We start from the raw sequence: 13562 nt of genomic DNA on the forward strand, positions 1-13562 counted from the left end.
AGCCGTTGTCACACTGCTTGACTATGTCAACTTCCCAGGCTGCTTTCAAAGTCACAGTTAGTCACCACAATGCAATCAGTACATGAAGCAATAGCCAGCTGTATGCATCTTTTCAAACTACAGTTTGATATCTGTATGAGAAGATTTGCAATATTTGGCTGTCAAAATGTGCCTAAATTCCAGCTACAACTGTGAGGCGCAGGGGCCTCTAGCCCTGATTTTTTACCTCAATTGTTCATCATTTTGGCAAACAGCTGTACCTCCATAGCTACTGAGGTAATACTCTGGAACTCATTTCATAGTAACAGAAAGGGTCTTACATGCAGTTTAGTGAATGTAATCACAACAAAGCTATGAGTCAGTGTATGTATTCAATTTTAGAATGCTTTTGGAAAACTGGAAAAAATTACAGAAGGCACTACATGTGATTTAATCATCCAGATGAGCAATATCTGAGCATCTCTGTATATACATAATAGCTCTCAATTTACCCATCCTGCTGCACATATGTAGTGTGGGTGCTATGGCTCAGATGTGAAATGATCAATGCTTTATGACCACTTATACTTTCAATCATTTTCCCATGCTCAACTGGAGGGAAGTTGTTTAATGTTTGCAGTGAAAGTAGGCACGGGGACCCTTGAAGCCACACAACTTTTGGAAACATGTTAAATTTCTTTTCCCCACCAACAAAGTAACATTCTATGTGTTAAAAAAGTCAGAATCAACCTTTGAACTTTGAGTATCACTGATGTATTAATGCCTATGTTGGGTAAAGCTCGTGAAAATGATAAACAAGACCATGAATACATAACAGCTAATGTATGCAGATCAATAACACCATGTAAGAATGAAAATTCTATCTTCCATCACAAGCGGGAAGTCCAACACTACCAATATATCTTGTTTTTATGATCAATTGATACTTGGCACAGAATGCTTCAGTACAAGCAGACACATGTGAGGTACTGTCTAGGCCACTGGTGTACTAGGCATATGGAAAATGTCTAGTCTTAGGACATTTTTTGATATCTACTTTGACAATCTGGATAGCTTCTCCTTCTCCTTGTAATTCAATGACAGCTACTTCAACTCCTGATTTTACAAAAGGAACAATAACATTTTCTCCCTTTTGTGTTCTTGTTCCTGGTGATAACAGAAACATCATTCAATGGAATTCATGAAGGTGATTGTATCCTGATTTTCTACCAAGGGCTTACCTTCCACAATTCCCTCCGTGTGACTTGCACAGTAGCAAGGCAATTCTATTAGTTAGAACATTTCCAATAGTTCAAATATGGGATTGAATTTCATCAGATTTTATGAGATGCACAATCCCTTGTGATATTGATATTTATATTGCTGTGGACAAACTCACCGTCTCTCTTGACTGGCAGACCTTTGTAAGTAACCGGGACATCATCAGAGATCAATGCCTTTACATTTGGCGCATCTATGTGGACGTTTTTGTTTGCCACGGTGTCTATCATGCACCCCTTGCTGAATTTCTCTGCAGCTCCTGTTACTGCAGCTGTCCATGTCAAATTTGAAAGATAAGTTCATTGACCACAGAGCTCCCATCATATTTCAAAACTCACGATCATCTATTGTAAGTGATTCCACACAGTAAATCCCAATCAAAAGGACAAGTATCATGAAGGGGGTTTGAATCATGCTGTGTAGAGGACTATTCAATTTTGAAGAGTGTGAAATATGTAAGTGATATCAAGTGAACACCAAGTAAAGCACAGTTGATTGGAATCCTTTTGAGTTGAAGAGATGGGCCCTTTTATAGTGTGACATACAATCATAAATTCTCTTGCATTTTTTTTGTCAATTTCTCACTGAATGGTTCAGTCACTAATCATGATGCACTGCTTCAACAAATTCATTTTTTTCTACAGAAAAGACCTTGCCTGACATCCCACCACACAATTCAGATGCCTTTTGATTTCTTGGCTCAAACATGTGTCTCTTTTTGTTTGCAAGTCAGTTTTCATCAACAACAAAATGACGTTTCAAGTCTTGGGTAAGGATCCACGCGCTGTCAGTGATCAACACCTCACAGCCATCTCAAGATGAACAATAAACACAATCCAGCAGGCCATCAATGGCTCTACGCAGTGCTCCTCCAGATTCACAGTGTGTCCTCTGACAAGCTAAACAAATCAGACCGCACTCGTGTAGATTTGTTCATAGGAGAATTCTGGCATGCTTCATATTTAAGGTCTTGTCAATTGACTTTGCTGCCATTGAAGACAAATCGCGAGGGTATGTTGTTAGGAGTGAGACCGTGGGGATCAAAGGTCATGAGGTGAAAAAGGTGTCTAACTACTATAATAAGATTGCAACGTAGAGATTGTAAAATCTCTGATGGGCAAGTCAAGTACACGAAAGAGTTCTCAGTACAAGCATACTCGAGTAGTAGCATAAGCACAAATGGGCTCATAACATCACTCCCCCTTTATGTCCCAGCTCCCTCTTGCTGAGCCTGACATCTTTCCACGGGTTTGCATTAAAAAACCCACGTGGGGAAAAAGCGTCACCCTCTCACCATTCTCCTTGTTTTCCTATAAGTCTTTTCTCTATTCCCAAATCTTCTATTAAATTCATTAACTAATTTTTCTGCGTTCTTGACTCCATGTTGCGGTTCCCATGAATCGTGTTCAGCTCCATACCCCTTCCAATTTACTAAATATTCAACTTTGCCTCTTCTTCTTCTCTTATCTAATATTTCATTAACTTCATATTCAGTTTCTTCATTGATTATTACTGGGAGCGGAGGAGTATTGACTTGATCTTTAATTTCACTTTTCTTAAATTGGCGTAATAAATTGACATGGAAGACCGGGTGGATTCCTTTCATGGATTCTGGTAATGCAAGCTGAAAGGCGTTAGTGTTGATTTGCTTTACTATTGGGAATGGGCCCAACCATCTGTGAGCTAATTTAGCAGACGGTCTCGTCGTAGATATATGTTTGCTGTTTACCCAGACCTTGTCATTTACCTTCCATTCAGGAGAGTTCAGTACTTTCTTGTCGTATTGATGTTTCATTTCTCTTTGAGCTGCCTCCATCGCGCTTTTAAGTTCTGATTGCACTTCTTTCATTTTCTAAATCTTCCCTCGATCGTCGGTAGGTAATAGATCCGCGTTGGAATCCTGAAAAGGCGACATCATAACCGTAGTTAGCTTTAAACGGAGACATTCCTATAGACACGTGATGATTATTGTTGTAAGAAAACTCGGCTATGGGTAGTAATGTATACCAGTCATCCTGCATATATGATGTGTAATGCCGTAAATATCCTTCAACAGCTCTGTTCGTGATTTCTGACTGTCCGTCTGTTTGCGGGTGATAGGTGGTTGAAGATTGTGTTCTTATTCCTAGCTTCTCATTGATTTCTTTTGTTATTCTTGAAATAAAAATACTTCCTCGGTCAGATGTTATCGTCTTAGGAGTCCCATGTAGCTTCCAGATGTTTTGAATCATGATTTCTGCCAGTTCGTCGGAGGTCATTGTCTTCCTGCAAGCTACAAAATGGGCCATTTTAGTTAGTCTGTCTACGACTGTGAGAATACTGTCGTAACCATTAGACTCAGGGAGATCTTTTATCATATCATAGCAAATGTCCGTCCATGGTCCATATGGAATTGGTAAGGGTTGGAGAGTTCCGAATGGCTTGACTGTTCTAGATTTGACGCGTTGACATGATTGACAGCCGTCTACGTATTTGTTTACGTAGGCCTTCATTGACACCCAATAATACGACCTCTTGATCAATTCCAACGTTCTTGCTCTTCCCGGGTGTCCAGCCATTTGGCTATTATGTCTTGAACGTAGTATTTGAAGCTTCAGGTTATCATCGTGAGGTATGACAATTCTTCCATCCTTATGTAATAATCCGTCTTCAGTACTGTACCCTTCTAGTAGTCGAGAACCTGGCATGTCTTTACATAGCTGAATTAATTCTTTGATCTTAATATCTTCACTTGATTGCTTTCGTGTTTCATCTATGATTTGTGAGTCTTCCCATATCAATTCTTCGTCTTCATCATTTAATTCAGCTAACTCCATCTTGAAGAAGGTTTCATCATTTAAATCTTCGGTACATACCCATGACTCTATTAGATCAAGTTCGTCAATGAAGGCGTCGCTTGGTAGGTTGCTGGGTTTGAGAAGCTGTCCAAATGAGAGCTTCTCCTCTTTACTTGGTGCTAGATCAGGGCGGCGGGATAATGCATCTGGCTTCATTGACTGCTTTCCAGGTCGGAATCTTATCTCAAAGTCAAAGCTACCTAGCACTTCTGCCCATCTTGCCTGCCGACGAGTAAGCTCTTTTGTAGACATTAGTGACTGTAGGTTTTTGTGATCGGTGTAGACAATTACATTAAGCCGGTTCGGATTGCCCTCTAAGTATTGCCGCCATTACTTAAAGGACGTCACTACAGCTAGCAACTCTTTATTGAATATCTCATAGTTTCTTTCAGCCTGAAGCAACGACCTGGATAAAAAGGCAACAGGATGTAATTCATTATCGTCAGTTGAAACTTGTGACAGGACTGCTCCTAATGCAAAGTCGGAGCAGTCACATTCCAATATGAAGGGACAACAGGGGTCTGCAATCTTCAGAATTGGAGCCGAGGTGAAGGCATTCTTTAGTTTTTCAAAGGCTTGTTGTCGTTCTTCGTTCCAAGTAAAGGAGGCGTCTTTCCGGGACAGTTTGTGCAGGGGTCTTGCTATCTCTGAGAAGTGTGAGATAAACCTTCTATAGAAATTTGAAAAGCCTAGAAACATTTGAACCTCAGTTAAGTTTTTGGGGGCTGGCCAGTCTCGTACCGCTTTGACTTTAGTCTCGTCCATTTTAATTTGATTTTTCGAGATTATAAGTCCAAGGTAAGATACTTCACTTTTTGAGAAATGACACTTCTCGGGCTTGAGCCATACGTTTTGTTGACGAAGGATGTCCAATACCTCTTTTACTACTTTTTCATGGTCTTCGCCAGCCTTTGTGTAAATTAAGATGTCATCTTGATAAGCTGCAACGTCCTTTCCTATGTGGCTCTTCAGAATGTCTTGAATGAAATACTGAAAGAATCCTGGTGCTCCGGTTGGACCAAATGGCATAGTGAGTGGTTCGAATTGTCCAGCCTTGCATAAAAATGCCAGTTTTCACTTGTCTCCTTCTCTCACGCGTAAGTTATTGTATCCATTACGCATGTCTAAGCTTGTATACCTATCAGCATCTAACAGACTATCAATCAATTCCATCGTCAGTGGTAGCGGGTATTTGTTTTTAACAGTAAGAGCATTCAGTCGGCGGTAATCGAAACAGGGTCGGAGATTTCCATCCTTTTTTCCAGTGAATAGTACCGGTGCGGCCCACGGCGAGGTTGTTCTTCTTATTGTTCCATTCGCCAAACCTTTGTCAATCATTTCATTTAAGGCTTCATTTTCTTTAGGGGATAATGGTATGATTCTTCCAGCTTGCGGGGTTGCTCCTGGAACTAGATCTACTCAAAAGTCGTACGGCTGGTGCGGAGGAAGTACATTCGAATTGCTCTTTTCGAACATCGGTAGGTACTCATGATATTCTTGAGGGACTAGTTCTGCTGCCGTCTGACTCACTGCATTCTTTTTCTGCTCTGCTGCCAACCTTGCCGATAAGTTCCATGATGTTTTCGCCATTGCTAATTCAACTTGACGAGGTGCTTGAGTCCTAAATCCGTTCTTTCTTTCTATTGTCGTGTATTTTCTTCGAACATCAGAAAGTCCTTTCGTGATTTGACGTCTGGAAATTGCAGGAAAAATATGATCGCTACTGGTACAAGACGGACTTGATAACTTGGCAGCAGCACACTCACTTTGTGGGGGTGTTTGTGAGTTTACACTGGTATTCTCCACCCCCTCTTCAAGGTTCCTAGCGTCCTCCAGTGACTTCCTTTGGTCTTCCAGAGGTGTTTTCGGACTTGAAGACAATGTGCTATTGCTCGTGATATTGGCAGTAGCCTGGTTCGACATGGAGTTGTGGAATTCTAGGAGGGAATTATACTTGCCAGCTATTCCAATGGTATCATGAATAGGAACAAAAATTGACTCACATTGCGGGGGTGTTGATGAGTCTATTTTGAACTCCACCCCCTCGTCATGGTTCCTAGCGTGCCTGTGAGGCTCCATAGATTCCAACCAGGCTTTATTTGGACCAGACAAAACTGTTTCAACAGTTGCAATTTCACCTGAGTTCACCTTGAGTTTACCGGTTTGCCAGTCAATAAGCTGATAATTTCTCTTGATCCATGGCATACCCAGTATTAAATCATACTTGTCACGTAGAGAGGTGACAATAAACGTTGTGGCTTCTTTCTCTTCATTCACAGTATACTCTCCCACCTCACTGATAACTGATTCGTGTCCACTGAATCCTGTTACAGTTCTTGATTTGTGTAATTGGGTCGTGTGAAGGGATTGTTTCTTTACAAAGTTGATGCTTATAGCTTCATGGGTAGCTCCGCTATCAATCAGGGCTCGGGCATAGGTAGTTGTGGCATTGTGTGGGTCGGTTAGGCAAATCAATTCAATGATTCTCATATCTTTCATTACTAGACTACTGATATCACCTAATTCGTCCACTATTTGATGGCTCGGGGGAGGCACAACATTCACTCCCGAGCATCGCCATTTTTTGACGCGTCTGCTTTACTACTGCCTTCTACAACATGACTATCATTACTACTGCCACCCAATTGACCTTCAAGTTCAGCAATTCTAGCTTTCAATTTGCTTTCAGCTGAGTCACTCTTGAAACCTGGATTCCAACCTCTTCCACGCTTGCCACTAAAACAATCCGCTATGTAATGACCAGTTTTCCCACACTTATAGCAAGCTCTAGTACTCCCACGTCGTTTGTACTCCTCATTTGAGATGTTTAGTTTGTACGCTGAACAGTCCATTGCGTCTGGATCAGCTGACGGAGTCGGGTTAGAGGTAGAAACAGCAGAGTAACTGGAGTCATGAGTTCGTCGGTTCAGTTTATTGTCCAATTTAATAGCATGTTGCGCCATATCTTCAGTACACTTAAACACTTCATTGATCATATAAATAGCAACTTCTCTTTTCAACCCTTGTTCAAACTGAGACATTAAAATATTTTGAGGCCACTTGATTACCAACGCCAATTTGGAAAACTTTATCCAATAATCGGAGACTGATCCTTTCTGTTTTAAATCACGCATTTCCTTTTCTGCTTTTGATACCCGTTCAGAATCAAAGAAAGTTGCTTTGAACGAAGCAATAAATTTAGTCCATGTTACAGATTCTGATTGATCGGGGTCGAGAAGCTGGTCTGTTAAGCTTTGGCCCCAAATACTGGCTTTTCCGGAAGTGTACAACAATGCAAAAGCAACTTTAGCTTGATCATTGGCGAATAAATGATTGTTTAATTGCATATAGAGTCCAATTTGATTCATAAAGACTTCCGCCTTCGACCCTTTGCTGCCATCGAATTTGTCAGGCGTCGACATTTTTGGCTGGCGTTGAGCTTGTACAGTTTGATTAACATAAACAGGTTGTACTGGGGTAGTATTTGAAGGAGTTTGAGCGGGAATAGAAGAAGACTGCATGTTGTTTGACTGATTTGTTTCATATTGTTGCAGTCAAACTTCAGCATCTTGGCGTTTTTGGGTTTCTTCCGCAAGACTCGCTTTAACTTCTGCAAATTGAGTCGATAACTGATTCAATTGCCGCAGTACCTCAGTTAAGGTAGGGTCAGTTGATGGTTCCATCACGTTCTCGTTGAGTTTGTGGAAGACCTCGCGGGATTCTATCAATTGGTTGCTCGACTCCGAAGTCGAAGAACTCGGTGCGTTGAAGGTGGGCGTTTTGACGGGTTAAACAGATGTCGGTGGTGGAATAACTTCAATTGCGGATCCTTGAAGATTTGCGGAGATTATCTACTTTTAAGCTTTGTGTACTGTACTAATCTTAAACTCTAATTAACTTTCTAACTTTTAAACTTTTCTTTTCTTCTTTACTTTTCGATTTGATTTTCTTCTTTCTTCTTGATGCTTGAGACTTGCTTTTGACCGTTGATCCTAATATAGACGTTGCAATATGTTAGGAGTGAGACCGTGGGGATCAAAGGTCATGAGGTGAAAAAGGTGTCTAACTACTATAATAAGATTGCAACGTAGAGATTGTAAAATCTCTGATGGGCAAGTCAAGTACACAAAAGAGTTCTCAGTACAAGCATACTCGAGTAGTAGCATAAGCACAAATGGGCTCATAACACATGTGGGTTTTGAGAACTGCGCGTGATTCGCCGGCAAGATATTGCGAGAAAAGCTTGGATGGGATAGGAGGGGTTTTGGACCCATCCAAAGAAGTCTTATCAGTCATTCATGGACAGACGGGTGATCCCGATCCAAATTCTTCCCAGATAAGATTCTGGGGTTTATCACCGGTCATGATACCGACACGTTTGGCTACCTTAAGATTGCTATACAAAATATCCTGTCACATGGGCATAGATGGGCATCTTGAAAACATCTTTGTACTGAACATCACGCCAGCCGAGAAAAAGACATCAATGAGCAGTATGATGATCCAATGCCTTGGGACTCGAAGTTTCAATAGGCCACCGATCCTGATTTCTCCCAGCAACATGTTTTGCTACTTGTTGATCTGGAAAGCTACACCCAGATTGAGAGACCCAGTCCCGGTATGTAGGAATCCACCCAGGATCATCAAAAAAAATCAGGGTTTTTGCATTTTTCTCCTCAACCAGCACTCCAAAAAACTCGAGGCTGGTATCATAAGATAGCCCTTCTTTGCCCGCACACAATGAGCTACTGTGCACCTCCATAAGTAGTGGAGTGTTGTGTGCACGAGCAAATACCCAAAAAGTGCGTTTTGTTAGGAGGGTCTGTACGCGCTTTCCAGGGTCCTGTTGCCACACATGGTGGTATCCACTAGAAGATAGACATGTATGTTCCCAATTTCAAACAATGGACTCGACTCTGAGTACCGTAATTGTATCCCAGTTGGATACATGAATGTATGCAGGTTTAAAGGGCGCACAGGACGTCCCTTTCTTTAGTCCAAAGTAAGGCATGGACCCGGCCTCAGGACACCCGGAACGGTCCTGGTCCGGGCCCGGGCTCGAGCTTTAATGGCCCATTAAAAATGCTCTCGGGCCCCAGTGTAGTGTGCTCACGGGCCAGCCAAAAGGGCACAACCAAGGGATTATGGGGATGGAAAGTAGTCTTGAGATGCTCAGAAGGATGGGGAGAGTACTGATTATGGCAGAAAAGGGAGTTTTGAAGGCTATCATGGCCAATATGATCCTCCAAAATCATGATTTTGCCCGATGCTGAGCCACACAGACAATTTTCTGGTATTGCCGGGCCGCGCCGGGCCAGCCCGAGCAAAATAGGGGCCCGAAACAGCCCATTTTTTTAAGGCCGAGTCGGGCCGGGTCCAAGCCTTAGTCTAAAGACTGTTATTTGTAGCGTAATAAGTTACAGCCGTTGTGAGAACTAACGGTAACTTTTTTTTATTTTGTGTTGTGTCGAGATTTAATCCAAAACTGGCAAAAACTAAAAAAAACCCCTTTTTGACCATGAGTACCGTGAGATACAGGCATATTGCAGGAGCCAAAACAAGGTTTAGGCCTGTGAGATCAAAAAAAACTGAGTTTTGGACCAAAGATTAAACTCTAGTTAAAACTCGGCGACACCCATCACCTCAAAACTTACCAATAGTTCTCACAACGGCTGTATGGCGGGCCACACCAAATTTCATGGATAACCACAAGTCCATCTCTTGCAGGATTGTTCACCCAGAGGGACAGCTTAGTGGTAAGATGATAAACCACATGGTTATCACACGCATAATGGATACTCGTCACAAATTCAATGGTCGATTCTGATTATATATGTTGAAGTCTTGTTTGCTTGTTAAGCTTTTTTTTGTCTTTCTGTGTAACTAAAGCCTGGAAATCCAACATCTCAATGTTTTCTTTTGCTTGATTGCTTCTTGTAATTATACATGTCTTCTTTTGGGTTGAGCTTTATTATTTATTTCATAGGCTCAGCAAGAATAAGATCTTCTTAGGATCGTTTGAAATTCTCATTTCATCAGCTCTGCCTGAAACCGATCCATGTTATATGAAAAGTTTGAGATCAACGTTGGTTGGGATATTGGGATAGTCTGACATATGACTCTTTTTGTGGTACTCTGTGAGGCTCAGCAAAATCTGAAACATGAAAGCCTAAAACAGCAACAGATCTTGAAGCTCCAAATTTGTGTGAGACCTTGAGAATTGGGTTTCATATATTGATGATCACAGCCCCTTGCACCAATCTGAAACTTGCACTTTGATTTTGTGATCTGTATCATCTTGATGTGCTCTTTCAATTCTCATCAAAGGGCTGGGAAAGACTGAGGTCTATCCAAATGCCGATCGATCAGCTCACAAATGTTCGGCCTCACCAAGCCTCATTCCGCTCAATGTCAGCCTTCACGGATCTCTTCAGTTCAAGTTGGCCATTTAGTTGTTCACAGTTCGGGTGTACAAGATGAACGCGTCTTATTCTTTTACCACCCACCATGAAGCTTCTTCAGTCTTCTCAAATTTCAATGTACAAAATCGAACAAAGGCTAGCTCGAGTGTACAGAGCATGAAGGTCAGAAAATCAGAACGCTTTCTGATGAGCCACTGGCAAATGCAACTCTTTCTTGTAAGCTTATTTCGTACAAGTCTTCAAGTTGGGTTGCGATATCTTCAACAGAACGGTCAACAGGTATCGACTTAATCCCTATCTTTTGACTCTGTTCATCATTTGCTTTCACTTGTCAGATACATATTCCATCTTCAAGAAATCAAGGTTTTGTGCGAAGGGTTTCGAGGTCAGAGTTTCGGTCAGCCTGCATATGACAAGGTTGGGAGATTCGATGACTCATGAGTTGATTATGATTCATTAAATGGATTCTGTTTATAGGATAGAGTGGGACAGATACAATCGATTGGACGAAAGACTGACAGGAGAGGAAGAAGAGGCTTAACTTGCTTAATGAATTGAGGAAAGGCGGAATCCGAATAGATAGATTAAAAAGAAAGGATCAAAAGAGATGGAGAAGATTCTGATAGAAACCGAAGAACAACTACAAGCACCCGCCATCACTCTTAATCTTGACCTCGACAGTCAACCCTTTACAACAAGAACAAGTTCAGCAACCAACCCTCCAACCCTTACCCGCCACGCTCTATCACCATTACCACGATCAACAACTTCGGAGAAGGAACGAGATAGCCAGTCTGGTTATCAATCCTCACTCTCGACTATCTCAATAAACTTATCATCCGCTAACAGTCTCGATCCTTCTCAAGCTAACTTGCTTTCTTCTGCTACTCAACAATCTTCTTTGACTACCAACAAAGCAACACCAACACATCATCACAAAGCTTACTTTCGCAATCCATCAATTCGCTATCATCATCCATCATATCGACCAAGACAACATCACGAACCATCACAACAAACACGTCCGTTGATCTCAGCTTCCTCAGCTCAATCTCTTTACATTCCATCTTCCAATTCAGCTTTCAAGACAAATCAAATGTCAAATGAAGAGATTCAACCCTTTCGGTCATCTCCTCTAATCTCTCCTTCGGCACTAGAAGCCAATCATGTCAGATATGATCACAAGACAAAAAAAACTGATCCAATCATCAATCAAGTCACAAATGATCAATCTACTTTCCCTGGTCGGCCGGCTGGACTTCATCCTCTTAGCATCCCTCCTCTTACAGGAAGACAGAAGTTGTAAGTGATCTCTCAAACCTGATACGCCATTGACCTTCTTATCACTTACGCCAACCTCTTTTTTACAGTTACATCATCGTTCTTCAAATGCTTGGTGCAGCCTTGCTAGATGGAGCTTGTCAGTTACTTTCTCTCTTGTCTTCCATTAACTTTGACGATTCACTCTATCCTGACATATTTTGTTCTTCGCTCGATATACATCAGTCAACTTTGGGATTGGATGTGCAATGTATCTCAACGCAACTTCTGTACGAGTATGGATCTTGACGGGTTAGTCCTTCAACACTACTGATCACAACCCCATCGCATCATTGGCGTCGTCGTGTGTGATATGACTGGATCTTGCTTCACCGCGCGTTGGATGACGCCCAACTCAACTAGTATTCAAAACGTCTTACGTATGTTTGCTTTATTCCATCTTGTAGAGAACACCGTGGCAGGAGATATGGCGATTACCATCTTCATTCAAGGAATCCTTACATTTTGTATCGCATCAGGAATGGTACACGTCGATTTACGAAAAAATAAAGTGGAAGCCTTTCCTTTCCCATGGCCCGATACAGCATGGGGTTCGGCGGCGAAGAAAGATCCAGAAGCAACACGCTGGACAATTGTTAGATGGTGGAGAAAATTCAATAATGATCAAGGCTTTAGTCGTGGACTTCATTTCTTCTCAGGTTCTGATGTTAATGATATCTTTAATAGAAAATTAACGTGGCGTCAATTCTTTAAGAGGTTGGGTTGGTCTATTTGGAAGGGTTCAATCTTATCTGTCATTTACTTTTTTATCCTTTGGCCTATTTCAGTGGCTATTGTGGCTCGTAAGTTTGATTTCTTTTTTTATGATCAACAGAAGATTTCCATACTCATGATGTATGTCGATATTCTTTTTGTGATGATCGAATAGCCATTTGGGAGCACAAGAACCTTGCTGGAACATTTGTTGCTCCAATAATCAAAGGAGTCTATGGAGCAGTCTATGGATTAATTCAAAATCCAGTCTGTGCAATGATTGCCATGGGATCAGAAGATTCCGTACGACACCATCGCGCAGAACGTCAACAGAAACAATTCAACAACCCAGAGAAATCGGCTATGACTACAACAGCTGCTGAACGAGTTTCAATAGCTCCGGATATAGGATTCATGCAAGAACGTAGCCCATCAGGTCTTCTGGTCAACATGGGTGATACAAGTCCAAAAACTACCAACAAAAGACTATCAACACGCCGTGTGGATAGTCTTCGACAATCACTTGATGGACTTGCACTTGTACCACCTCCACCACCAAGTCCAACAGATAGATCAGAAGTTTCATCAGCTGGATTAGGTTGGCGTTCAACAGATGTACATCGTCGAAGATCACTTGAAGTTGCAAAGACTAGAAGTCGATATGATCCACCACAATTACCGACTCGTAGTGCAACCATCAATTTCGCTAGTCGGTCTAAACATAATTCTCATAATTCTAGTGAGGTCGAAGATAGTTCACCTGAAATTGAATTCAACGAAGATCATCAAGGTAGAAGACCTCATGTACCGATGAGAAGACTAACTGAATCTAGTATCATTATCGAAAATGATATAACTTCTAATGCATGAATTTAATTTGATCTGACTGGCTTCATCTTGTATAATTCATATGCCTATTTTAATAACACTTTCGTCTTGCTTAGAACCCCATTTATTGAAGTCAACCCTTCTTTTTTGTTTTGTTTTTTCTTCATACGTTTACCCAAAT

General features: G+C 41.5%; 1 protein-coding gene across 1 annotated transcript in view; it reads left to right on the forward strand.

Annotated features, from left to right (window-relative positions):
* Positions 1–11126: 11126 nt before the first annotated feature.
* Positions 11127–13562, forward strand: part of MELLADRAFT_78827 (uncharacterized protein) — a gene marked incomplete at both ends in the record, with an annotated part of 3106 nt that continues 670 nt past the window's right edge. The window contains 5 exons of the mRNA XM_007414379.1: positions 11127–11821; positions 11890–11939; positions 12026–12091; positions 12247–12642; positions 12729–13562. Of these exons, the coding sequence (XP_007414441.1) occupies positions 11127–11821; positions 11890–11939; positions 12026–12091; positions 12247–12642; positions 12729–13423 (1902 nt within the window). The remainder of the gene's footprint in view (positions 11822–11889; positions 11940–12025; positions 12092–12246; positions 12643–12728) is intronic.

Source organism: Melampsora larici-populina, assembly GCF_000204055.1.
Source record: "Melampsora larici-populina 98AG31 unplaced genomic scaffold MELLAscaffold_43, whole genome shotgun sequence".
NCBI lineage: Eukaryota > Fungi > Basidiomycota > Pucciniomycetes > Pucciniales > Melampsoraceae > Melampsora > Melampsora laricis-populina.